We start from the raw sequence: 27,236 nt of genomic DNA, 5'->3' as shown, positions 1-27,236 counted from the left end.
TTTCCTTTTGTGTGGAATATCTTTTTCCATCCCCTCACTTTCAGTCTGTATGTGTCCCTAGGTCTGAAGTGGGTCTCTTGTAGACAGCATATATATGGGTCTTGCTTTTGTATCCATTCAGCCAGTCTGTGTCTTTTGGTTGGAGCATTTAATCCATTTTCATTTAAAGTAATTATTAATATGTATGTTCCTGTTACTGTTTTCTTAATTGTTTTGGGTTTGTTATTGTAGGTGTTTTCCTTCTCTTGTGTTTCCTGCCTAGAGAAGTTCCTTTAGCATTTATCATAAAGCTGGTTTGGTGGTGCTGAATTTTTTAGCTTTTGCTTGTCTGTAAAGGTTTTAATTCTCCGTCAAATCTGAATGAGATCCTTGCTGGGTAGAGTAATCTTGGTTGTAGTTTTTTCCCTTTCATCACTTTAAATATGTCCTGCCCCTCCCTTTTGGCTTGCTGAGTTTCTGCCAAAAGATAAACTGTTAACCTTATGGGGATTCCCTTGTATGCTATTTGTTGCTTTTCCCTTGCTGCTTTTAATATTTTTTCTTTGTATTTAAGTTTGATAGTTTGATTAATATGTGTCTTGGTGTGTTTCTCCTTGGGTTTTTCATGTATGGGACTCTCTGTGCTTCCTGGACTTGACTATTTCCTTTCCCATATTAGGGAAATTTTCAGCTATAATCTCTCCAAATATTTTCTCAGTCCCTTTCTTTTTCTTTTCTTCTTCTGGGAGCCCTATAATTCGAATGTTGGTGCATTTAATGTGTCCCAGAGGTCCCTGAGACTGTCTTCAATTCTTTTCTTTCTTTTTTCTTTATTGTGCTCTGTGGTAGTTATTTCCACTATTTTATCTTCCAGGTCACTTATCCGTTTTTCTGCGTCAGTTATTCTGCTATTGATTTCTTCTAGAGAATTTTTAATTTCATTTATTGTGTTGTTCATCATTGTTTGTTTGCTCTTTAGTTCTTCTAGGTTCTTGTTAAATGGTTCTTGTATTTTCTCCATTCTATTTCTCAGATTTTGGATCATCTTTACTATCATTACTCTGAATTCTTTTTCAGGTCGACTGCCTATTTCCTCTTCATTTGTTTGGTCTGGTGGGTTTTTACCTTGCTCCTTCATCTGCTGTGTATTTCTCTGTCTTCTCATTTTGCTTAACTTACTGTGTTTGGGGTCTCCTTTTTGAAGACTGCAGGTTCATAGTTTCTGTTGTTTTTTGTGTCTGCCCCCAGTGGGTAAGTTTGCTTCAGTGGGTTGTGTAGGCTTCCTGGTGGAGGGGACTGGTGCTTGTGTTCTGGTGGATGAGTCTGGATCTTGTCTTTCTGGTGGGCAGGAATGCATCTGGTGATGTGTTTTGAGGTATCTGTGAACTTAGTATGATTTTAGGCAGCCTCTCTGCTTGTGGGCTGGTTGTGTTCCTGTCTTGCTAGTTGTTTAGCATGTGGGGTCCAGCACTGGAGCTTGGTGGCCGTTGAGTGGAGCTGGGTCTTAGCGTTGAGACAGAGATCTCTGGAAGAGCTCTTGTCGATTGATATTATGTGGGGCCGGGAGGTCTCTGGTGGTCCAGTGTCCTGAACTTGTCTCTCCCACCTCAGAGGCTCAGGCCTGACACCCGGCCTGAGCACCAAGCCACACGGCCAGGTACGTGGGGAGTTTCTTGTCTTTTGGGAAGTCTGAGGTCTTCTGCCAGCGTTAGGTGTTCTCTAGGAGTTCCTCCCCATGTAGATGTATTTTTGATATATTTGTGGGGAAGAAGATAATCTCCATGTCTTACTCCTCTGCCATCTTGAAGGTCCTCCCAGATCCTCAGTAATTTTTAAGAGTGAGGGTCCTGAGACTTAAAAGTTTGAGAATCAGTGGTTTAGTGGAATGAGTGAAGTAGAGTGGTAGGTTAGGAAGTTACTACAATAGAGGAAAAGTTGGACTGGACTTTGCTCAGACAAGGATGACCAGGGCGGTAAGGAGAATCTGTCATATGAAGAGATCTTGGAGAACCTAGAAATGTATGTGACCTTGAGAAGCTTTCAGGGAAGACACAGTAGTTAAATTCGAATATTTGAAGATCTCTCACAGAAAAGTGATTCAGCATATTTTCTGTGACCTTGGGGTGGGTCGGGGGGCACACATGGTGGTGGCAGATGCTAAGGGGAATCAATTTTAGTTCATAATAAAGGATTTTCTAACAGAATAGTTCAAAGATGGAATTGACTAAAGGTGGCGAAAGCTAGCTTAGAGTTTCTAAGTGAGAGTTTCTAAGCTAGAAAATCCCTTGGAGAAGAGAGTCAGTCATTAAATGGTTAGTCGACCTAGAAGAACTCTATAGTCCCTTCTAACCCTGAAATTCTGTGATTCTTCAGGCACAGAAAGATGAAGCCCAGGATTGGCACAGTGGCATCATGAGAGGTGGAGAGGATGGGACATCTTTAGAGAGAATCAGAGGGTTTTTGGAACCCTTTTTGTAAACCTTCCTCTGCCTTGGTTTGTGCTTCATGAGTATTTAGCCTCAGTTTATCTCCTGGCTTTTTTGACCCCACCACGACTTCAGCCATTTTGCTTCTCCAGTTTCCTTTACTCACCAAGTTTAGAAATTTAAGATTGCCAGTGAGCAATGCTTTGGATTAAGCCTGTTCTGGTGGAAGTAGAACGAAACTGGATATGCGCCACCAGGGAAGCCCCCCAAGTGGTTTTAGAACTATGCTCTGTTATATCCAAGGATTCTGAAAACATTCTATTCACTTAAAAATACTTAATTTAGTCATTATATTAAGAAACAACACTCTTTCAAATGCATTGTTATATCAAATACTCCATAATCCACTATTGTGATTTCACATTAACTTGTTTCTGCATAGATCTTAGAGGAAGAAAAACCAAAACCCTGTTTATTTCATCTCTTTATATGTTTGTTTGGACACTTAGAAATGTGTCATAGGTGAGGAAGGATGTAAATCTGCACTGATCTTTCCAAATATTTGGGCTTGCACATGTCCACTCATGGTACGTTGTACAAGTGAGGTAGTACTGCAGGGGGTATACAGTGACAGGCATGGGCCAGGCCGAGTGAAGGTGCATCTGCTCAACACGAGCCCCCATCCAGGTGCACTGCTGAGATATGGAACAACATCTGATGTGAGAACACGTCACATGGTAGTAATACTATGTGATGCATAGTTTCAGCAGTTCTAGGTATCAGAAGCCCTTTTCTGATGTTTGTATTTGTGATAAATACTTTTAGTGATTTGTCTTCAAAATAAAAAATTCCAGCTGCATACTTCTCTTTTGATTTCCTGCAGCAGTTTGTTTGGGAGTGCTGAGATTGCCAGGAGGGCTGTTAACAATGTAAACACCTATCTCTGTGAATCAGGATCTTTTTTTTTTATTGAGCAAATAAAACAAAATACAAAAATAAATTAGGTATTGAGACCATAGCAGAATAAAGCTGTGCCTTTTTAATGTTAATCATACCTTAGTCAATGAGAAAAGACTCATTGTTTTCATTGTCTAGTAGTATCACTTTCAACGTGTTTTATATAATTGGTTTCCGATAGGGTTCAGATTTCATTTGAAAGAAAGGATTAAGCTGCTAAAACATGTTTGAGAATTGCTGTGCCTTATCACGTTGCCCTCCTGTCACTGTCCTGCTTCTGAGTCTCAAATTTCTCAAGATTCTTACAATTAGCTTAGATGATTAATGAATTTTGATTTGCCTTTGATATCAAAAAGTATATCTAGGAGGACTTCCCTGGTGGCACAGTGGTTAAGAATCCGCCTGCCAATGCAGGGGACACGGGTTTGAGCCCTGGTCTGGGAAGATCCCACATGCTGCGGAGCAACTAAGCCCGTGCGCCACAACTATTGAGCCTGCGCTCTAGAGCCCGTGCACCACAACTACTGAGCCCGCCTGCTGCAGCTACTGAAGCCCGTGCGCCTTCAGCCTGTGCTCTGCAACAAGAGAAGCCACTGCTATGAGAAGCCCGTGCACCGCAACGAAGAGTAGCCCCTGCTCGCCACAACTAGAGAAAGCCCGCGCGCAGCAACGAAGACCCAACGCAGCCAATAAATAAATAAATAAATTTATATTAAAAAAATGTATATCTAGGATATCTAGCAACTTGAAGTATTGAAAATGCTTAGGAGGAATAATCATTTTTTTCTCTTGAAATTCTTTAAATTTTGCTACTTCTGGGTCATTTCCAAATACAGACTTAGTAAAAAGAAAACCTATTTCCTTTTGCCTTGATACTGTTGAATAATAAGAAGGGTTTTGCAGCTTTTAAAATCCTAGGAATTACAGACTGGAAACCGGTCTCTTCAGTTAAACATAAGTTTTATAAAGTTCCTTGTTTATTTGAGGGGAAATTAGTTGAAAAGGATAGAACATGGTTTGGTCAATATAATTTTGTCAAGCAACAGTTAATGACAAGTAACACTTGGGATGCAGAAATGAAGACATGGTCTTGCCTTTGAATTTAAGAGTTAAAAAGAGAAATAGGTGAACTGAAAATTACAGTGTAATTGGTTAAGTGCTCTCACAGAGGAATAGCATGTACTATTTGCAGGTAGCAGGTGAGGTAGTTGGGAAAGGAGGTGATATTTGAAGGATGTCTGGAAGTGGAAGCTAGTAGGTATTTGCCAAGGTGTTGAGGGAGCTCTTATATCTGAGGAAACAATATGAACAAAAGCCTGGAACCCTAAAGTATTTGACATTTGGGGTATCAGTGATTATAGCTCTCTGTGGCTAGAGTGTAGGGCGTCACGGAGGAGGTGTGAAAAAAGAGGATGTTGTTGGCTTGGTGGAGCAGCAGCTGATGAATTTGGAGAGATAAGTTGGTCTACATTGTGAAGGTCCCAGTGTGTGCTGTTGAAAAGTTTAGATTTCTTATATATGCTGTGGAGATCCACAGCCGAGAAAGACTTACGTTTTAGGAAGAAAATGCTGGAATATGGATTGGAAAAGGGAGAAATTGGTTCATTTATTCAATAAACATTTATTGAGCATCTACTATGTGGAAGTAACTATTCTAGGCACTTAGGATACAAAGGAGAACAACAAAAAAAGATATCTGCCCAGGTCGAGCTTACCACTTCTAATGTAGGGAGATAGTATACCAATAAACATAGTAAATAAATCATACAGTATACTAAGAGGCATAAATGCTAAGAAAGAAGAGAAAGTAGAGTAAGGTGGTGTGAAAATGCCAGGTGGGGGGTAGTTGCAATTTAAATAAGGTGGCAGCACTACTATATATAAAATAGATAACTAATAAGGACATACTGTATAGCACAGGGAACTCTACTCAACACTCTGTAATGGCCTATGTGGGAAAATAATCTAAAAAAGAGTGGAGATATGTATATGTATAACTGATTCACTTTGTTGTACACCTGAAACTAACACAACATTGTAAATCAACTATACTCCAATTAAAAACAAGAAGAAAGTACACATACCAGATGGGAAGCTGGCCATGTTTCTTCCTCCTTGACCTATAAACAGAAAAATCAGGTTGCCTTAATAAAGTGGGACTTTATTTTATTTTTTTTGTGGTACGCAGGCCTCTCCCCGGGGACTTTATTTTATTTTATTTTATTTTATTACGGTACGCGGGCCTCTCACCGTTGTGGCCTCTCCCGTTGCGGAGCACGGGCTCCGGACGCACAGGCTCAGCGGCCATGGCTTACGGGCCCAGCCACTCCGCGGCATGTGGGATCTTCCCGGACCGGGGCACGAACCCTCGTCCCCTGCAGGTGGACTCTCAACCACTGCGCCACCAGGGAAGCCCTAAAGTGGGACTTTAGAATGGAGAGAAGGAATAGATTGGGAGGATGTATTTTTCTTTTTCCTTTTTTTGCCCTGTTTGTTGTAAAGTAAAACACAAACAGAAGCTACACAAAACAAATCTATAATGTAATGAATTATTATAAGATGAACGACTTTAAACAACCACCCTGGTAAAAAAGTGAAATGTTGCCAGCCACACCAGAAACCTCTCCATTTGTCACAACCCAATCACAAGTCCCTCCCTCCCAGAGGACCTGATTTTTATGGTAATCACTTTCCTGCATTTCTTGATAGTTTCATTAACCAAATGTATATCCCTGGATGCTCTGAGTTTTGCCAACTAAAAAAAGATTATTTGATATACCTTTTAAGTCTTTTAAAATCTACAGGCTTTCTCTCCTTCCTTTTTTTTTTCTCCCTTACAATTGATCAGCTGAAGAACTGGGCCGTTTGACCTTTAGGATTTCTCACAACCTGGATTTTTCTGATTACACACTCATGGTGCAGCTTGTATGACGTAGAAGTTGACAGTTGGACCCAGAGTCTTTGATCAGGCTCAGGTGCCGTCTCAGTGACCACGACTATTGGCACTGGAGTCTTCTTTCATTCAGAAGCACATAATTGCTGGTTGTTTTTTTGCAAAGTTAATAGCTGTTTCTGCTCAATGCCTAGAATTGATTAGGGATTGCAAAACAGTGATATTCTAATTATATCATATCTGTTTTAGTTATTAGCTGGAATATTTTTATAAAGAGACATTTCCCATTATCTATTATTTGGTTACCAAGTGGTACAGTTCCTGTAGGAAAGGCAGGCTAGATAAATGCCTTTTCATTTATCAGTTTTCAAGGTAATAAGTTGGTTCCCTGTCATCCTCAATTTTTATTACTCTATCAAGTTTTTCTCCTCAGAAAGGGAGAAAGGGAGCCCTGGCTGGCCAGTTTCAAGAATTCATAGGTGCTAGGCTGCGCCAGTGTCTTCAGATCTCATCTGCTATATTGGATTAGACAAAACCCCTCCCATTGTCAGCTCCTGTTCTAAAATTAGCTCATCATATGTTCCAGTGAACACTTGCTGGCTATTTCGGGGTTCTCCTCTTTTCATATCTATCAGATACTCCTCTGCTTTTTCCTGTGTAGATGCTAATACCATACAGGTTATGTGGCTGTTGGTTTGTCCACAACTGCTTATATTTTAGGTTTATGAGGAATATCTTATCACCAAGTTTGGTTGTAAATGTTTTCCATGGAATTTTGGTTTTGCTCTCTAGTTGCTTCGTCTGTTTTTATGTGGAGATCAGGAAGATTAAAAAAAAAAATCGCACTGCCACCAATGCCGTCTTCCCAGAAAGGGGTTGAATCGTAGAAGAATTAGAGTAGAATTGAGAATAACGAAAGTTTCTGAGTTGGAAGATTTGGTGAATGGTAATTTCATGGATGAGGATTAAAAATAGAAGAGGAGAAAGGTAGTAAGTGGAAGATAAGATCAGTTTTTGATTTCTTAGATTTAAAATGCTTATGAGATACCCTAATAGAAAAACCTTCTTAAAAAATATGCTTCTAGAATTTGATAGAGAGAGCTAGGTGATGAAAGATGAACACTTCAAAGGTAACTGAAGCCATTATAAGTTGGAGAAATTAGTATTTTTGGTAAAAATTACAGTGTGAAAAACCAGTAGAATAGAAATCATGCAATTGAAGATGAAAGAGACACTAATAAGCATTTGTGAGTGAGTAGTTTTATGTATTTTCCATAAATATGTACAACAAATGCAGGTTTACAGAGCAGCGATCCAAAGATGACACTGTTCAAAGCTCCAGTTATATGGATGCAACAGAGTTTTTGGTTATTAGGTGAATCCAGGTGCTATATATGCTAAGTATAATATTAAGAGAATGAATTTATAAAATCTGAGTATTTTTCCTATTAGAAAAATAGATGTTAAATGTTCATAAAAATAAAATGCTTAGGTGAAGATGTTAACTATTCATAAGCTACAAGATTTAATATTTTAAGTAGTCTATAGTATATTATCACAGGTCCTCTATTTCAAGAATGGGTGAAAAAGTCTTCTCTCTTATGAGCTATTCCAGATACTCCGATGCTCTGACCTCAAAATGGAGTTTTTAAATAGTGTGCACATTTGGACATTCCTTTTTAAAACTTTCATTAGCATTAAATATCATCCCAAATGACTTACTTTTGACCTCTGTCTTTTCCTTTCTTCTTTCTAAAATTAGGCCAGTCTTCAGAGACCTGAGATTAAACTTGAATCACTAAAAGAAGATATTAAGGAATTCTTTAAAATATCAGGTTTGTAAGTTGCTTTTTTTTCCTTCTCGGATTCTTTAAGGCAAAATAAGGAAATACTTTATTCTGAGGGAACACTGTATCCACAGCCAATTACTCAGCCAAAATTGTGTAACAGTCACGGGATAGGTTTCTATTTGGGGAGAATTAGAACTTTCAGATATTTCTGCAGAAATGCTGCAAAAATTCAGGAACACTGTGGGAATGACTGCTTTACATTAATCAGTTTTAAATACTGTTTACCTTCCTGGTCAAAATACATCCTGAATGTATTAAGAATCTCCATAGCTAAGTAACTTGACTTTTACCTTTCATTTGTGGCTTTTTTCCTTCTCTGCTTCTTTTCTCTCCCATGTTTCTTTTCTCTCCTCTTTTCTACCCTTTCAAAGAAAACAGAAGAAAATCCCAACTTTTTTAGAGCAAGCAGTTTAGCAGCCCTTGCCCTGGGAACTGAGATATTAAGTGGTTTACTTGCCCGTATAAGTTCAAGTAGTTAGCAGCCAAGCGAACTGATCTGACTGATGGTGCCTCATAATAATCTACTTCTCTTGTTTAGGAGTTTAATGACTAGTTAATTGTCACGAATTACTTGTAATCTTTGTCAAGTGCCTGGCTGTTTCTTGCCCTTCCCTTGGCACATTTCTCATAGCTCTGGTAGTGCGATGGCCCAAGATTTTGGCATTCATTGAGTACCTTAACAGTGGAAGAAGGAAATATTCTTCTCATCTTAAGAAAATGGTGCCATAGTTTTATAAGAATAAATCATGTTGATGACTTTGCTACTTAGTGTTAGCCAAGGGATATTGGTAAATATATAAGAAATAATTCCTTAGTATAACACTTTACACAGCAACTGGAAGTTGATAAAGTTCTTTCACCAATGAATGTAATGTTAAAGTTTTTGTGAGATAAATTTAATTATGATGTATGTTTATTTTTAAAACTAATATGTTTGTATGTTTTACTCCTTTTTTTTAATAGGTTGGGAGAAGAAACTTCAGAATGCTGTGTACAGTGAACTGAGTGTGTGAGTTTTTCCTACCTATTTTGAGATACTCTTATGTTTAGCTGTATTTGCTTTGTAAGTAACGAATATAGTATTGCTATGTGTACTCAGTGTTATTATTTCTCATTAGTATTTAAATGGCATTTCAAGTAAGTTAATACTATTAAAAATTACAGTCTTGCCTGAGAATTAATAGGTGGGGTTTTTTATTGCCAACATTTTTATACTAATTCATTTATCCAGTGTAATTAGGAAATATGATATTTCTCATAAGTTAATATTTTGGATAATTTAAGCTTACCAATGTTCTTTTTATTGTTGCCATTTTGGATCTTATCCTTCTGTCTTTGTAAACTGATCATTTTAAACACAATTAACTCTTTTTTTAAAAAATTGGTGTCATTATTAAGAACATTAATGTGTTTATTTATCTGGATTTGTTCTCAGAGTCTGCTGAAGTGTACAGAACTATTTGTCATTACAAAAAATATAGATCCCAAATGTTAGCTTTTGTAGTTTATTTAATGTTCCATTATTCATCAGTTATTTATTTCTAGCACTATGCCAGGCACTGGGAATATAGCATAGAACAATGAACACAATTTCTGCCTTCATGGAGTTTATAATCTAACAGAGTTCTTAAGTCTTTTTTTCTTTTCTTTTCCTGCTATCAATGTGTCTCTAGCATTCTCTAGTTTCTCACACTCCCATTTCCAATTTGCTCCTTCTAATCTGCTGTTAACTGGGAAATGAGATAACCCAGTTTACCAGAATTGTCTGTAAAACAAAGAGACTCAGATGAATGCTTGTGGATTTGTGCTTAGACACGTTTTTGTTTTTTAAATTTATTTACTATTTTATTTTTGGCTGCGTTGGGTCTTTGTTGCTGCGCGCGGGCTTTCTCTAGTTGTGGTGATTGGGGGGCTACTCTTGGTTGTGGTGAACAGACTTCTCATTGCAGTGGCTTCTCTTGTCGCAGAGCACGGGCTCTAGGTGCGCGGGCTTCAGTAGTTGCAGCACATGGGCTCAGTAGTTGTGGTTCACGGGCTCTAGGGCGCAGGCTCAGTAGCTGTGGTGCACGGGCTTAGTTGCTCCACGGCATGTGGGATCTTCCTGGACCAGGGCTTGAACCCGTGTCCCCTGCATTGGCAGGCATATTCTCAACCACTGCGCCACCAGGGAAGCCTGACACACATTTTTAAAATTAGTATTTGCTTCTTCGGTTATTGCTATCTTCTGAGTTGGTTTTTGACCTCTTAAATAACATCACATATAAAATGCTATCTATTAACTAAAGTTGATTGTGATCATGCCTTTGGTTCTAGTCACCAAAGGAAAAGACATTTATCATGACAAGTAAGGTTTCAAAATTCCCCAAATGTAGTAGAAATACCACGGGTTGATTAGACTAATATGGACATGCTGATTTGTCTCTCTGCCTGTTAAAGCTTGTAACTTCAGTGTCTTTGTCTCTGATATGGGCAGAATAAAAGCATCTGCTGTGTATAATTCCAAATATTAGATTTTCATCTGCGGAGATATTACTGATGATTGCTATTTTTGTGGCATAATGCATTCCTGAAAATTGTTCTATGAGACAGAGTGCCTTTTTACTTGCTGGCAGGGACAGCATTTCATTCATTGTCATATCTTTGATATCCTACATAATAGACGTTAAATAAATATTTTATTTTGAATAACTTGTTGAGATATTTGAAGGAGCCCAATAATACTACCTCTTTCCTCACTTGGGTTCTGAACAAATTGAGAAAATAAAATAAAATATAAAGGCAAATGGGGGATCAAAATTATACTTTTATTTTTGGTAAAGACTGGGTAGGAGGACATAGCTTAGTGCAAGAGCAAAATAAGCTGTTTAACTGAACTCTAGGCTTAAATAGACTTAACCTTCTAGTTAAATAGCGTTGGTGAGTGTGTTCAGCTTAGTCTTCCAAAATTTAAAAGTTGGAGAAGGCATTAAACCTCTTCTGTGGTGTAGTGAGTAAAGCCCTGGAGAGAGGCCAAGAATGTTACGGTGAGGGAGCTCTTTTCATGTGGAAGGGCACATCTGGAGTGGGAAGAAGTGTTTCCTAACATAAGTCAGAAGAATAAAGTGGACTTAGCACATTCTGTTGCATTTTTCATTGGCAAAAACCACGATGGATAAGTAAAGAAAGCAAAAGTGAAGTAGAAATATTTATTGTTAAGTAATTGGAACTGAAAAAAAACCATACTCTCATTACTAATAGAAGTGTGGACATGTGAGCTCTACAGATCATACATGGAATTTGCTCATGTCATTTTACTTATTTTGGTAAACATTCCAAATATTTTAGTCAGTTTTTTTTTTTTTTTTTGTGGTACGCGGGCCTCTCAACGCTGCGGCCTCTCCCGTTGTGGAGCACAGGCTCCGGACGCGCAGGCTCAGCGGCCATGGCTCACGGGCCCAGCCGCTCCGCGGCATGTGGGAATCTTCCCGGACCGGGGCACGAACCCGTGTCCCCTGCATCGGCAGGCGGACTCTCAACCACTGCGCCACCAGGGAAGCCCTAGTCAGATATTTATTTAACAAATATAGCAGAAAATTTTCTGTGTTCTGTTATTACATGAAACTTGTAACTCTAGCCCAGGTTAGTTCTTCCCACTTCAAAACTGCCTACTTCGTTTAACTATTATTGTGTTAATAACCACTTAATATTATGTTGATGATAATTTACATTGATTGAATGCTTATTTTATGTCCAGCACTGTGGTAAGCACTTTTAGGTATTACCTTGTATTAGGTAGTCTTTATAACCACCCTATGAAGTAGAATTTATAATTATCATCATTTTACAGAAGAGAAAAATGAGTCTTAGACCACTTAAGTAACTTGCTGAAGATCATATAGCTTGTAAATGGCAGTGCTAGGGTTTCACCTCTAGCTGTCTGATTCTAAAGCCATACATTTTACTACATTTCACATATACAGTAAATCCCCTACATATGAACCTTCAGGCTGAGAACTTTGAAAGATGTGAACGTGCCTTCGCATGTCCAATTACATAAATTAGTTCACGTGTCTGGCATACATTGTCACATGCATGCATCCTCTACAACTGGTTGTGCTTTTGTGTACTTTACTGTACAGTACTGTATACTGTATAGAGTACAGTAGTACAGTATCTTTATTTCAAGCTAGATCTGCAAAAGGACAACTTCATTGAACTCCTTGCTGTGCAACAAGAGGAGCTTTCTAATGAAGACCTGATGTAATTGGAGGCCCAGGGAAAGGACGAAGAGAGACAAGAGGAAGAAGAGATAACTGAAAAGCCGAAGAGATTCACGACATAGGAAACGGCAAGAGGATTTTCTTTATTTGAGGAGGCACTGTTAGTTTGTGAGGCACAGGACCCGAACATAGAATGGTACACGAAGGTTGCAGCAGCCGTTCAGAATGCAATCCAGTGCTACCGTGTCATCTTCGATGAGAAAAAAAGAGCTACTACCCAGACATCACTGGATCGGTTTTTCAAGAGAGTAGATAGAACTGAATCCAGCAAGGAACCAGAACCTGTGCCGTCAGTGTCAGGCATGAGTGAAATTGCAGCTTGCCCTCCATCTCCTATTGCTGACAATCCTTCAGCTCTACCATCTCCCACCTCCTCTCCCTCCTCCAGTCAGTAACTCTTCTTGCCTGTTCACTCGATGCCAGACCCTGTATGCCAGCTGTTGTACTGTACTACTGTACTTTTCAAGGTGCTGTACTGTTAAGATTAAAAATGTTTTCTTTACTTTTTGTGTTTGCTTTTTATGTATTATTTGTATGAAAAGTATTATAAACCTATTACAGTTTGGAACTATATAGCTGATTGTATTAGTTGGGTAGCTAGGCTAACTTTGTTGTTCTTACCAACAAATTGGACTTACGAACGCACTCTCGGAACAGAACTCGTTCGTATGTAGGGGACTTACTGTATTTACATCTTGTTTCTTACCTAGATTAAAAGTGTTCTGAAACAAGAATTATGTCTTACATTTCTTTGAGTATCTCCTATAGCATCAAATAAATGACGTTGAATCAGCAAGTAGTTACTGAGCCACCCACCAATGCTGGCGCAAATAAATATTTGTTGAATTGAGGACACTTAGTACAACTGTTAATCCTAAACTTACTGTAAAGATTTAGAAAATGTACCGATTTCTTTGTGTCCTATTCTTTACTGTATTTTGTGTAGAGCAGTTTATAAAGAATTAGAAGACCTATTGTTTTCCCTTAAGGAATATAAATTAAAGAAATATATAAACCTTTTTAAACCTTCTATATATGTATATATTATAAAAAAACATGTACTGTAGTCTACTGCTATAGTAGATATATGCAAGTATCTACCATACCTTGGAGAGGTATAAATGCTGAACTACAGTGGGCCCAAAATGGAAAGATTTTAGATAATGAGTACCTTACACTAGACCACAAGATTGGGTAAGTCTTTATAGACATTCACGGTGTTCTCTGGAAGAGTCCTCAGGTGGTAGACCTGGACACCTCCAAAGTGTCCTAATCATAGCTCTTCTTTGCCCTCTTAGTTGTTTGTTTGTTTTTTATGTTTATTGGAGTATAATTGCTTCACAATACTGTGTTAGTTTCTGTTGTACACCAAAGTGAATCAGCCATATGCATACACATGTCCGCATATCCTCTCCCTCTTGAGCCTCCCTCCCACCCTCCCTATCCCACCCCTCTAGGTCATCGCAAAGCACCGAGCTGATCTCCCTGTGCTACGCTGCTGCTTCCCACTAGCTAACTATTTTACATTAGGTGGTGTATATATGTTGATGCTACTCTCATTTCACCACAGCTTCCCCCTCCCACCCCGTGTCCTCAAGTCCATTTTCTATGTCTACTTCTTTATTCCTGCCCTGCAACTGGGTTCATCAGTACCATTTTTTTTTTTTTTAGATTCCATACATATGTGTTAGCACACGGTATTTGTTTTTCTCTTTCTGACTTACTTCACTCTGTATGACGGTCTCTAGGTCCATCCACCTCACTACAAATAACTCAATTTCATTTCTTTTTATGGCTGAGTAATATTCCATTGTATACATGTGCCACATCCTCTCCATCCATTCATCTGTCGATGGACACAAAGGCTGTTTCCGTGTCCTGGATATTGCAAATAGAGCTGCAATGAACACTGTGGTACATGACTCTTTCTGAACTATGGTTTTCTCAGGGTATATGCCCAATAGTGGGATTGCTGGGTCATATGGTAGTTCTGTTTTAGGTTTTTTAAGGAACCTCCATACTGTTTTCCATAGTGGTTGTAACAATTTATATTCCCACCAACAGTGCAAGAGGGTTCTCTTTTCACCACAACCCTTCCAGCATTTATTGTTTTTAGATTTTTTGATGATGGCCATTCTGACCATTATGAAGTGATACCTCATTGTGCTTTTGATTTGCATTTCTCTAATAATTAATGATGTTGAGCATCTTTTCATGTGCCTCTTGGCCATCTGTATGTCTTCCTTGGTGAGTCTAGTTAGGTCTTCCGCCCATTTTTTAATTGGAATCTTTGTTTTTTTGACATTGAGCTCCATGAGCTGTTTGTATATTTTGTAGATTAATCCTTGGTCTGTTGTTTAATTTGCAACTATTTTCTCCCATTCTGAGGGTTGTCTTTTTGTCTTGCTTATGGTTTCCTTTGTCGTGCAAAAGATTTTAAGTTCAGTTAAGTTCCATTTGTTTATTTCTGTTTTTCTGTTATTCTAGGAGATGGGTCAAAAAAGATCTTGTTGTGGTTTATGTCAAAGTGTGTTTTTCCTATGTTTTCCTCTAAGAGTTTTATAGTGTCTGGTCTTAAATTTAGATCTTTAATCCATTATGAGTTTATTTTTGTGTATGGTGTTAGGTAGTGTTCTAATATCATTCTTTATGTGTAGCCGTCCAGTTTTCCCAGCACCACTTATTGAAGTGGCTGTCTTTTCTCCATTGTATGTTCTTGCCTCTTTCTCGTAAATTAGGTGACCATATGTGCGTGGGTTTATCTCTGGGCATTCTATCCTGTACCATTAATCTATATTTCTGTTTTTGTTTCAGTACCATACTGTCCTGACTACTGTAGCTTTGTGGTATTGTTTAAAGTCAGGGAGCCTGATTCCTCCAACTCTGTTTTTCTTTTTCAAGATTGCTTTGGCTCTTCGGGGTCTTTTGTGTTTCCATATGAATTGTAAAATTTTTTGTTCTAATTCTGTGAAGAATGCCATTGGTAGTTTGATAGGGATTGCATTGAATCTGTAGATTGCTTTGGGTAAGTATAGTCATTTTCAGAATATTGGTTCTTCCAATCCAAGAGCATAGTATATTTCTCCATCTGTTTATGTCATCTTTGATTTCTTTCATCAGTGTTTTATAGTTTTCTGAGTACAGGCCTGTTGCCTCCTTAGGTAGGTTTATTCCTAGGTATTTTATTCTTTGTGCTGCGATGGTAAATGGGATTGTTTCCTTAATTTCTTGTTCTGATTTTTCATCGTTGGTGTATAGTAATGCAAGTGATTTCTGTGCATTAATTTTGTATCCTGCAACCTTACCGAATTTATTGGTTAGTTCTAGTAGTTTTCTGGTGGCATCCTTAGGATTTTCTCTGATTGTGTCATGTCACCTGCAAAGAGTGACAGTTTTACTTCTTTTCCAATTTGTATTCCTTTTATTTCTTTTTTTTCTCTGGTTGCCATGGCCAGGAAATCCAAAACTATGTTGAATAAGAGTGGCGAGAGTGGACATCCTTGTCTTGTTCCTGATCTTAGTAGAAATGGCTTCAGTTTTCACCATTGAGAACGATGTTGGCTGTGGGTTTGTCATATATGGCCTTTACTGTGTTGAGGTAGGTTCCCTCTGTGTTCATTTTCTGGAGAGTTTTTATGGGTGTTGAATTTTGTCAAAAGCTTTTTCTTCATCTATTGAGATGATCATACGGTTTTTATTCCTAAATTTGTTAATGTGGTGTATCGCATTGATTGATTTGCGTATACTGAAGAATCCTTGCATCCCTGGGATAAATCCCACTTGATCATGGTGTATGAACTGTTTAAAGTGTTGTTGGATTCTGTTTGCTAGTATTTTGTTGCGGATTTTTGCGTCCATGTTCATCAGTGATATTGGCCTGTAATTTTCTTGTTTTGTGATATCTTTCTCTAGTTTTGATATCAGGGTGATGGTGGCCTCGTAAAATGAGCTTGGGAGTGTTCCTTCCTCTGTAATTTTTTGGAAGAATTTGAGAAGGATCAGTGTTAGCTCTTCTCTAAATGTTTGATAGAATTCGCCTGTGAAGCCTTCTGGTCCTGGACTTTTGTTTGTTGGAAGATTTTTAATTACAGTTTCAATGTCTTTACTTGTGATAGGTATGTATATATTTTCTAATTCTTCCTGGTTCAGTTATGGAAAATTGTACCTTTTCAAGAATTTGTCCATTTCCTCGTGTTTGTGCATGTTTTTGGCATATAGTTGTTTGTAGTAGCCTCTTACAATCCTTTGTATTTCTGCCGTGTCAGTTGTGATTTCTCCTTTTTCCTTTCTAATTTTATTGATTTGCGTCCTCGCCCTTTTATTCTTGATGAGTCTGGCTAAGGGTTTATCAATTTTTATCTTCTCAAAGAACAAGCTTTTAGTGTTATTGATCTTTCCTATTGTTTTCTTCGTTTCTATTTCATTTATTTCTTCTCTGATCTTTATGATTTCTTTCCTTCTACTGACTTTGGGTTTTCTTTGTTCTTCTTTCTCTAGTTGTTTTAAGTGTAGGGTTAGATTGTTTACTTGAGATTTTTCTTATTTCTTGAGGTGAGATTGAATTGCTATAAACTTCCCTCATAGAACTGCTTTTGCTGTGTCCCATAGGTTTTGGGTCATCGTATTTTTATTGTCATTTGTTTGTATATATTTTAAATTTTCTTCTTTGATTTCTTCAGTGATCTCTTGGTTATTTAGTAGTGCACTGTTTAGCCTCCATGTGTTTGCGCTTTTTACAGTTTTTTTTCCCTGTGATTGATTTCCAATCTCATAGCATTGTGGTCAGAAAAGATGCTGGATACGATTTCAATTTCCTTAAATTTTCCAAGGTTTGATTTGTGACCCAAGATGTGATCTATCCTGGAGAATGTTCCATGTGCACTTGAGAAGAAAATGTATTCTGCCACTTTTGGGTGGAATGGTCTATAAATATCAATTAAATCTGTGTGGTCTATTGTGTCATTTAAAGCTTGTGTTTCCTTATTTATTTTCTGTTTGGGTGATCTGTCCGTTGGTGTAAGTGGGATGTTAAAGTCCCCTGCTATTATTGTGTTACTGCCGATTTCTCCTTTCATGGTTGTTAGCATTTGCCTTATGTATTGAGGTGCTCCTCAATGTTTATTGGGTGCATAAACATTTATAATTGTTATATCTTCTTCTTGGATTGATCCTTGGATCATTATGTAGTGTCCCTCCTTATCTCTTGTAACAATCTTTACTTTAAAGTCTACTTTATCTGATATGAGTATTGCTACTCCAGCTTTCTTTTGATTTCCATTTTCATGGAATATCTTTTTCCATCCCTTCACTTTCACTCTGTATGTGTCCCTAGATCTGAAGTGGGTCTCTTGTAGGCAGCATATATATGGGTCTTGTTTTCATATCCATTCAGTCAGTCTGTGTCTTTTGGTTGTAGCATTTAATCCATTTACATTCAAGGTTATTATCGATATGTATGTTCCTATTACCATTTTCTTAATTGTTTTGGGTTTGTTTGTTATTTTGGGGAGGATTTGTTTTTGTGGGTCTTTACTTCTCTTGTGTTTCCCGCCTAGAGAAGTTTCTTTAGCATTTGTTGTAAAGTTGGTTTGATGGTGCTGAATTCTCTTAGCTTTTGCTTGTCTGAAAAGCTTTTAACTTCCCCATCCAATCTGAATACGATCTTTGATGGCTAGAGTAATCTTGGTCGTAGGTTTTTCTCTTTCATCACTTTAAGTGTATCCTGCCACTCCCTTCTGTCTTGCAGAGTTTCTGCTGAAAAATCAGCTGATAACCTTATGGCGATTCCTTTGTAGGTTATATTTTGTTTTGCCCTTGCTGCTTTTAATATTTTTTCTTTGAATTTAATTTTTGTTAGTTTCATTAATATGTGTCTTGGTGTGTTTTTCCTAGGGGTTATCCTGAATGGGACTCTCTGTGCTTCCTGGACTTGGGTGACTATTTCGTTTCCCACGTTAGGGAAGTTTTTGACTATAATCTCTTCAAATATTTTCTCAGTCCCTTTCTTTTTGTCTTCTTCTTCTGGGACCCCTACATTCAAATGTTGGTGCGTTTAGTGTTGTCCCAGAGGTCTCTGAGATTATCTTCAATTCTTTTCATTCTTTTTTCTTTATTCTGCTCCTCAGCAGTTATTTTCACCATTTTGTCTTCCAGCTCACTTATTCGTTCTTCTGCCTCAGTTATTTTGTTATTGATTCATTCTAGTGTATTTTTCATTTTAGTTATTGTGTTGTTCATCTCTATTTGTTCTTTACTTCATCTAGATCTTTGTTAAACATTTTTTGTATTTTGTCAATCCGTGCCTCCATTCTATTTCTGAGATTGTGATTCATTTTTTAAAAATTTTATTAAAAATTTTTTTTAACATCTTTATTGGAGTTTAATTGCTTTACAGTGGTGTGTTAGTTTCTGCTTTATAGCAAAGTGAATAGGCTATACATATACATATATCCCCATATCTCCTCTCTCTTGCATCTCCCTCCCACCCTCCCTATCCCACTCCTCTAGGTGGTCACAGAGCACTGAGCTGATCTCCCTGAGCTATGCAGCTGCTTCCCACTAGCTATCTGTTTTACATTTGGTAGTATCTATAAGTCCATGCAACTCCCTCACTTTGTCCCAGCTTACCCTTCCCCCTCTGTGTCTCCTCAAGTCTATTCTCTATGTCCCCCTCTGTGTCTCCTCAAGTCTATTTTCTATGTCTTTACCTTTATTCCTGTCCTACCCCTAGGTTCTTCAGAACCATTTTTTTTGTTTTGTTTTGTTTTTATATTACATATATATGTGTAAGCATATGGTATTTTTTTTTCTCTTCCCGACCCACTCAACTCTGTATGACGGTCTCTAGGTCCATCCACCTCACTACAAATAACTCAATTTCGTTTCTCTTTATGGCTGAGTAATGGTCCATTGTATACATATGCCACATCCTCTCCATCCATTCATCTGTCAGTGGACACCCAGGCTGCTTCCATGTCCTGGATATTGCAAATAGAGCTTCAGTGAACATCATGGTACATGAGTCTTTCCGAACTATGGTTTTCTCAGGGTATATGCCCAGTAGTGGGATTGCTGGGTCTTATGGTAGTTCTACTTTTAGATTTTTAAGGAACCTCCATACTGTTCTCCATAGTGGCTGTATCAATTTACATTCCCACCAACAGTGCAAGAGGGTTCCCTTTTCTCCACACCCTTTCCAGCAATTATTCTTTCTAAAGTTTTTGATCATGGCCATTCTGACTGGTGTGAGGTGATACCTCATTGTAGTTTTGATTTGCATTTCTTTAATGATTAGTGATGTTGAGCATTCTTTCATGTGTTTGTTGGCAATCTGTATATCTTCTTTGGAGAAATGTCTGTTTAGGTCTCTTGCCCATATTTGGATTGGGTTGTTTGCTTTTTTGATATTGAGCTGCATGTAAATTTGGAGATTAACTCTTTGTCAGTTGCTTCATTTGCAAATATTTTCTCCCATTCTGAGGGCTGTCTTTTCATCTTGTTTATGGTTTCCTTTGCTGTGCAAAAGCTTTTAAGTTTCATTAGGTCTCATTTTTTTTTTTTTGTTTTTTTTTGCGGTACACGGGCCTCTCACTGTTGTGGCCTTTCCTGTTATGGAGCACAGGCTCCGGAAACACAGGCTCAGCAGCCATGGCTCACAGGCCCAGTTTCCCCGCGGCATGTGGGATCTTCCCGGACTGGGGCACGAACCTGTGTCCCCTGCATCAGCAGGCAGACTCTCAACCACTGCGCCACCAGGGAAGCCCAGGTCTCATTTGTTTTTGTTTTTAGTTCCATTTCTCTAGGAGGTGGGTCAAAAAGGATCTTGCTGTGATTTATGTCATAGAGTGTTCTGCCTATTTTTTTCTCTAAGAGTTTGATAGTGTCTGGTCTTACATTTAGATCTTTAATCCATTTTGAGTTTATTTTTGTGTATGGTGTTAGGGAGTATTCTAATTTCATTCTTTTACAAGTAGCTGTCCAGTTTTCCCAGCACCACTTACTGAAGAGGCTGTCTTTTCTCCATTGTATATTCTTGCCTCCTTTATCAAAAATAAGGTGACCATATGTGTGTTGGTTTATCTCTGGGCTTTCTATCCTGTTCCATTGATCTATATTTCTGTTTTTTGTGCCAGTACCATACTGTCTTGATTACTATAGCTTTGTAGTATAGTCTGATGTCCAGGAGCCTGTTTCCTCCAGCTCCGTTCTTCTTTCTCAAGATTGCCTTTGCTGTTCAGGGTCTTTTGTGTTTCCATACAAATTATGAAAGTTTTTGTTCTAGTTCTGTGAAAAATGCCATTGGTGGTTTGATAGGGATTGCATTGAATCTGTAGTTTGCTTTGCGTAGTGTAGTCATTTTCACAATGTTGATTCTTCCAATCCAAGAACATGGTATATCTCTCCTTCTGTTTGTATCATCTTTAATTCCTTTCTTCAGTGTCTTAGAGTTTTCTGCATACAGATCTTTTGTCTCCTTAGATAGGTTTATTCCTAGGTTTTATTCTTTTTGTTGCAGTGGTAAATGGGAGTGTTTCCTTAATTTCTCTTTCAGATATTTCATCTTTAGTGTATAGGAATGCCAGAGATTTCTGTGCATTAATTTTGTATCCTGCTACTTTACCAAATTCATTGATTAATTCTAGTAGTTTTCTCATAGCATCTTTAGTATTCCCTATGTATAGTATCATGTCATTTGCAAACAGTGATGGCTTTACTTCTTCTTTTCCAATTTGGTTTCCTTTTATTTGTTTTTCTTCTCTGATGGCTGTGGCTAAAACTTCCAAAACTATGTTGAACAATAGTGTTGAGAGTGGACAACCTTGTGTGTGATTCAGCTTTACTGTTTTTTCTCTGAATTGTTTTTCAGGTAGATTGCCTATTTCCTCTTCATTTATTTGGTCTTGTAGGTTTTTACCTTGCTCCTTCATCAGTCACGTATTTTTTGGCCGTCTCTTTTTTTTTTTTTTTGAGTGGCATTGTGTTTCTGTCTTACTGGTTGTTTGGCCTGAGGCTTCCAACACTGGAGTTTGTACGCTTTTGGGTAGAGCTGGGTTTGGTGCTGAGATGAGGACCTCAGTGAGACCTCACTGTGATGAATATTCCCTGGGGTCTGAGGTTTTCTGTTGGTCCAGTGGTTTGGACTCGGAGCACCCACCACAGGAGCTTGGGCCCGACCCCTGGCTCATGAACCAAGATCCCGCAAGCCATGTGGTGTGGCAAAAAAAAAAAAAAAAAAAAAAAAAGAGAGAGAGAACAATAACCAAGTTAAAAAAAAATTAGACTAGGAAACTAACAGATGTATTAGAAAGTATATAAAAATAAAAATATAGATGAATCAACAACCAGAAGGTACAACAGTACCACAATAGTAAAAAAGAGGAGGAGGGAAGAGATAAAAAAAAGGGGCAGGTGGGGAAGGCTTTGGCTCTGGAGGGCGGGACCTAAGCAAGGGCAAGTTTTGGGCAGTGGGCAGGGCCTATGCTTAGGACCCACAGGGCTGGAAGAGGCCCTGTGGGCTGTGGGAGGTGGGGCATAGGCTCAACGGAACAGAAGGGGCCCAGGTATGCTCCCCACCCCTGGTCTCAGAGGGTGGGGGAACTCACCTGGGAATCCAGCAGGATTTCTAGGCTCGAGTGGGTGAGGCAAACGCCCTCCTCTCCTCTCCTGTTCCTCTGGTTTCAGAGGGGCCCTCCTGCCTGCCTCTCCTTTTATCCCCTCGGCCTCCTTCCTATGCCCCCAGGACCAATGCGGCCATGGGGAGTGGGGGCCCTTGGAGGGCAGGGGACCGGCTTGGGAGCTCAGCAGTCTCCCCGTGCCCAAGTCAGTGGGGCAAATGCCCTCAGCTCTTCCTCCACTCCTCCCTGAGGGCCCCTCCCACGTGCCTTTCCTGATCTCCCCAGCCTCAGGGGCGCTGATCCTGTCTGGCCTCCACTTTTCCTCCCCCCTCAGTCCCCCCACGTCCTACCAGTTCACTTGGGGGTTCCTCCCATCTCCTTGGGCGTTAGGGTCCTCCACCAGCAGCTGGCAGGGAACCTAATTATGGGGAGACGTTAACTTGGCGTCTTCCCACACTGCCATCTTGACTCCACCCTGCCCTCTTAGTTTTAAATATTACTATGTGCTTGTTATGTGTTACGTACAGAGCTAGGTGCTGGGATAGTGAACAAGCTAGACAGATAGTCTTTGCTTTTTATGGGGCTTACATCCCAGTGGGGCACAGAGAATTTAAAGAGTCAATTATAGTACAATATAGTAAGCACTATAACAGGATAAGTACAAGGAGTACATAGGGCAGGCGCTTAACTCACATTGGGGATGTCGTGATGACTTATCACAGGAAATAATATTCAGACTGAGATCAAAAAGCTGAGCTGGATTTAGTCAGGGGAAGGGGTAGAGAAGAAAATTGCTTTAGGCATGAGGGAACAACAGGTTCAAAGGTGTTTATAGGTGGAAAAGAATGCAGTATATTGGAGGAACAAAAGTTATATGGCAACAAGTGTTGGGTGGTAGAGAGGAAAGGGGCATAGGAAAGAATTATGCTAGATCTGTAGGCAAGGATGTGCTTCTTACTCAAGGATTTGTAGACTGGATCCTAAAAGCATTTGGGTGCCATTTTAGGATTTTTAAGCAAAGTAGTGACATAACCACATTTGCATTTTATTTATTCAACAATGTACTGGATATCTAGTATGTGCCAGGCCTTATGCTAGGCACTGGAAATACAATCACTGGTGAATAAGGAAGACACTGCTCCTGACTAACCGCCAGGCAAATTGGCAAATAGGTTGAAAATAGTGTGGAAGCAGGGGAGACTGCTTATGAATCTGTCAGATGAATGCAGGCGAGAAATGTTGTTTGCCTAAAACTGTCAGTGGGGTAGAGAAGATGAGTGGCATTTATGGGGATTTAGGGAGACAGGAAGAGGGAGGAGTCAAGAGTGATACGGAGGTTTCTGCATTGTTCCTACTGACCCTCATCTCTTTGTATTACTAAATGTAAAATACGTGAGGACAGAGATTTTATTTTATTTTGTTTTATTCTTTTGTATTCTATTCTATTTCATTTTATTTATTGTTTTGGCTGCGCGATGTGGCATATGAGATCTTCCCCGACGAGGGATCGAACCCATGCGCCCTCACTGTACCTCCAGGGAAGTCCCAAGGACAGAGATTTTAACATGTTTTGTTCCCTGCTGTATCTCTATTACCTTGAACTTAGTAGGTTCTCATTAAATATTTACAATTGAATAAATATCTAACTTTATTTTGGTTTAATATGAATGATTTGGGGTTGTCACTTCTTACCTTTTTTTATGGATAAATTTCTTTGAGCATTAAATAACCCTTAAGTTCATCAGTAAGTGCTCTCAAGTTTCAATCCTAAATTTCTAAGTTTTATTAAGTTTAGAAATAATTACCATTAAAATAGAAGAATTTTTAAGAGTTATATTTAATTATACATCACGTCTCTTTACAAATGATGTAGTGAGTGGTATAAAATATATAGCTTTTAAACTATCTTGCATATAAGAAGAAATACTGAGATATCTAGAGATTATCAAATTTTTTTTCGCTTGTGAGTGGGAAAAGGTGATTTGTTTAGGTACATGGAATGCAGATTTTAGTAGAAAAAAACAATTAGCCAGAAATAATCAGTTAGTGAAACTGTCTGGTGTCCCCCTTTGGATGTCCCCCTTTGGATGAGGAATTTCTTGAGAATTCAGTGTATGGTTCTTGATTGTTAGAACGTGGTTGCTTTGCTGTAGGTACAAGTTATATGATTAATTTCAATGGGAGCTATATGTTGTGAAAGAGATTGAAAACTCTGAGTAAATGTTAAATTGTTGTGTTCTCCTATTGCCTTCTCTATGATTTTATATCACTCTGTGCCTCAGTCATTACATTTCAACCATCCTGGCTTTTTCTGATTTTTAAACATTCCATATTTTCCCACCTCAGAGTCTTGTGCTTGCTGTCCTTTTACTTAGAATGTTCTTCCCCCAGATCTTTGAATGGTTGGCTCCTTTTCACTCATGTCTTGGTTCAAATATTAGCTTTTCTAGACACCTTCCCTGCCCTTCCAAATCACTTTTGACTCTATCCTGCTCTCATTTTCTCATGGCACTTATTACTATTTTATATTATTCTATTGATTTATTTATTTGTTTGTTTTTATAAATATTGACTCTTTCTTCACTAGAATATTAGGTACATAAGAACAGGAGATAACTGTCTTAATCCTACCATATACTTAGTACTTAGAATGGCTCAAATATTTGTTGAATAAATAAATCTGTTTTCTTAATAAAAAACAATACATTTTGAATATAAAATGTAATATTACATAGAAAACATAATTTTCAAGACATTAAAATTTTACTAAATTTGTGAATTAATGTAGTATGTAATATATTAATACTAAAACATGGCTATTACAAAAGATAGTATTTTTACTATCATTTCAATCCTATGGAAAAGGAAATTAGGAGAAATGAGAAAAGTTGATATATTAGTAAGTTAATGGACTTTTTTAGACTTCAGAATTAAAAAAAATTTCTCTAAGTGTTATAGTACTTACATACTAAAATTAACAGTTGTGAAAATTTTCATGTGAGCACTTACAGAGCTAAATAATTTTTAAATTTACCTAAGTTTATGAATTCACTTTAACTTTTAACAAGTCAGTAAATCATTAATTTACAACTACTATGCTAGTAGGATAAGAATTAAAGTTTTATTAGGTTGTTGTACCTTGTGTAAGCACATAGAACTGCTAACAAATATCTATTTCATTTCTATCATGGACTACAGAGGTAAGTAATTTCTAACAGGCGAACTGATTAATTATTAAGAGTAATGTATATACTTTTCAATTCTTAGCATAAGGGAAAATTATATCAAATACATAACTCAGACTTCTTTGCCCCCTATATATGCTTTTGTGGTGCTTTTGTAGTTTTTCTTGCTTGCTTTTGGTTTGTAAACCTTTTGAGGGCAGGGGCCTGTTTACCTGTATATAACCAGTACATGGCAGTAGGCTCTCAGGTCTGTGGTTGTTGAGTGAATAAATAAAAACATGCATTCTTTGTTTATTTTTTTTTAAAAAAGAGTAATGTATAATACTCAGCTTCCTCTTTTTGTCCCCAGGTTTCCTTTACCCAGTCATCCTGCTGCACCTCCTGAACATCTTAAAGAACCTTTGGTATACATGAGGAAAGCACAGGTTGGCTACTGTTCATTTTAATTTTATTTTTCCATACCAAGTTATATAATGCAGAGTGAAAGATCCTTATTAATATTAGGACTATATTTATTATATGAAAGACTGGGTAAAGACCATTAAAGTGAGGTGAATACTATTTGCATACTTTTTATTTTCAGTAACCAAGGATTGCACTTACTTAACTATAGTAATCTTGAAAATGTTGAGTAGAAGGAAAAAAAATCATGTACTATACTGGCCTAAAATTTAAAATATCATAAAAGTAAATATTATGAAACAATTTGTTCCTAATGTTGTGTGATATTAAAGGAATGAAATGGGAATGAACTGACTCACTCTTCCCTTAAAATTTTAGCTTTTGACACCAGTGTTACTGATACTATATTTGAAACATTTGTTTTCACAGCAGGTTATACATACTAATTGTATTCTGTTACACAACCTAAATGAACCTTGTATCTAAAATGCACTGAAGGGCTTCCCTGGTGGCGCAGTGGTTGAGAGTCCGCCTGCCGATGCAGGGGACACGGGTTCGTGCCCCGGTCTGGGGGGATCCCACGTGCCGCGGAGCGGCTGGGCCCGTGAGCCATGGCCGCTGAGCCTGCGCGTCCGGAGCCTGCGCTCCGCGACGGGAGAGGCCACAACAGTGAGAAGCCCACGTACCAAAAAATAAATAAATAAAAAATAAAAAAAAAATAAAATGCACTGAAAACAACTAAAAGTCACTTTAAAAGCGTAAAATAAAATAACTTTAACAGAAAAACTGTAAAAAGCTGTTAAAGTAGAAACTTAACAAGTTCTGTCACATGCCCCTAATTCTTTTAGCTGGCCTTTGCCTTGGCCCTGTGTGGTCTACCTGCCTGTGAGGTGGCACTATTCATGAGCCTTCCTCACAGTGCTGGGGACTCTCTATCTAACACTGCTGAGGCATTTAAGGAACCTCATAAGTCAACCTTCTTTCTCTATAGTCTCAGAAATTATTATGAAAATTTTCAGATACACCCTAAAGAACTCCAGTGAACCCGTCACCAGCTTCAACAGTTATCATAGTTCTGCTTCTCCTGAGAAGTGTTCTGCTTGCTTTGAGTTACCATGCTCCACAGTGGTAGATGTTAGGCAGGTTTTTCTTTTTCTGCTTTTATATTCATTTTAAAAACCCTCAAAATTAGAGGGTGAAAGGAAGCAATATAAACAAAAAACATGGAGATATTTGAGGAAATATGTAATATGTTTCTATCTCTAGGTGGTACTTTAGGGCTAGCAATCAGACAGTATTTATTATTGATGTGTCATAAATCATAATCATCACGTGATACACGTATGAAATAATTGGTCTTTTGTTGTAAAGATATAAACTCAAGAAAATAAAACTAAATGCTTAGGTCTAAGTATTTTTTGGCAAAATTTGAAAATTTCTGGAAGTTTTAGAGAAAGTATCAGTTTTAGCATAAGTATAAAAAACAAAGCACAAAAGTTGGTTTCCTATTAAGACTGAAGAGATACAGAGATAAAAAACAGGTCTGTTCTTAAAGCCTACTGCTAGTTGCTGAGACTATATATGAATGGTAAATATATGTATTGTGTATATACACACAAGGAGTATGGTACTCCTCTCTTTCCTCTCCAGGCTTACCTGCTAGATCCAGAG

General features: G+C 38.1%; 1 protein-coding gene across 4 annotated transcripts in view; it reads left to right on the top strand.

Moving 5' to 3' along the window:
* TBC1D19 (TBC1 domain family member 19) overlaps positions 1-27,236 on the top strand; it is a 156,701-nt gene that overhangs the window by 23,744 nt on the left and 105,721 nt on the right. For all 4 annotated transcript variants that reach the window (XM_060011772.1, XM_060011771.1, XM_060011770.1 and 1 more), the window contains exons 2-4: positions 8,018-8,090; positions 9,069-9,114; positions 25,513-25,588. In XM_060011772.1, coding sequence (XP_059867755.1) covers positions 8,018-8,090; positions 9,069-9,114; positions 25,513-25,588 — 195 coding nt within the window. The remainder of the gene's footprint in view (positions 1-8,017; positions 8,091-9,068; positions 9,115-25,512; positions 25,589-27,236) is intronic.

Source organism: Delphinus delphis, chromosome 5, assembly GCF_949987515.2.
Source record: "Delphinus delphis chromosome 5, mDelDel1.2, whole genome shotgun sequence".
NCBI classification, from domain to species: domain Eukaryota; kingdom Metazoa; phylum Chordata; class Mammalia; order Artiodactyla; family Delphinidae; genus Delphinus; species Delphinus delphis.
Note: the sequence above shows the minus strand (reverse complement) of the source record. Positions and strands in the feature narration are given on the sequence as shown.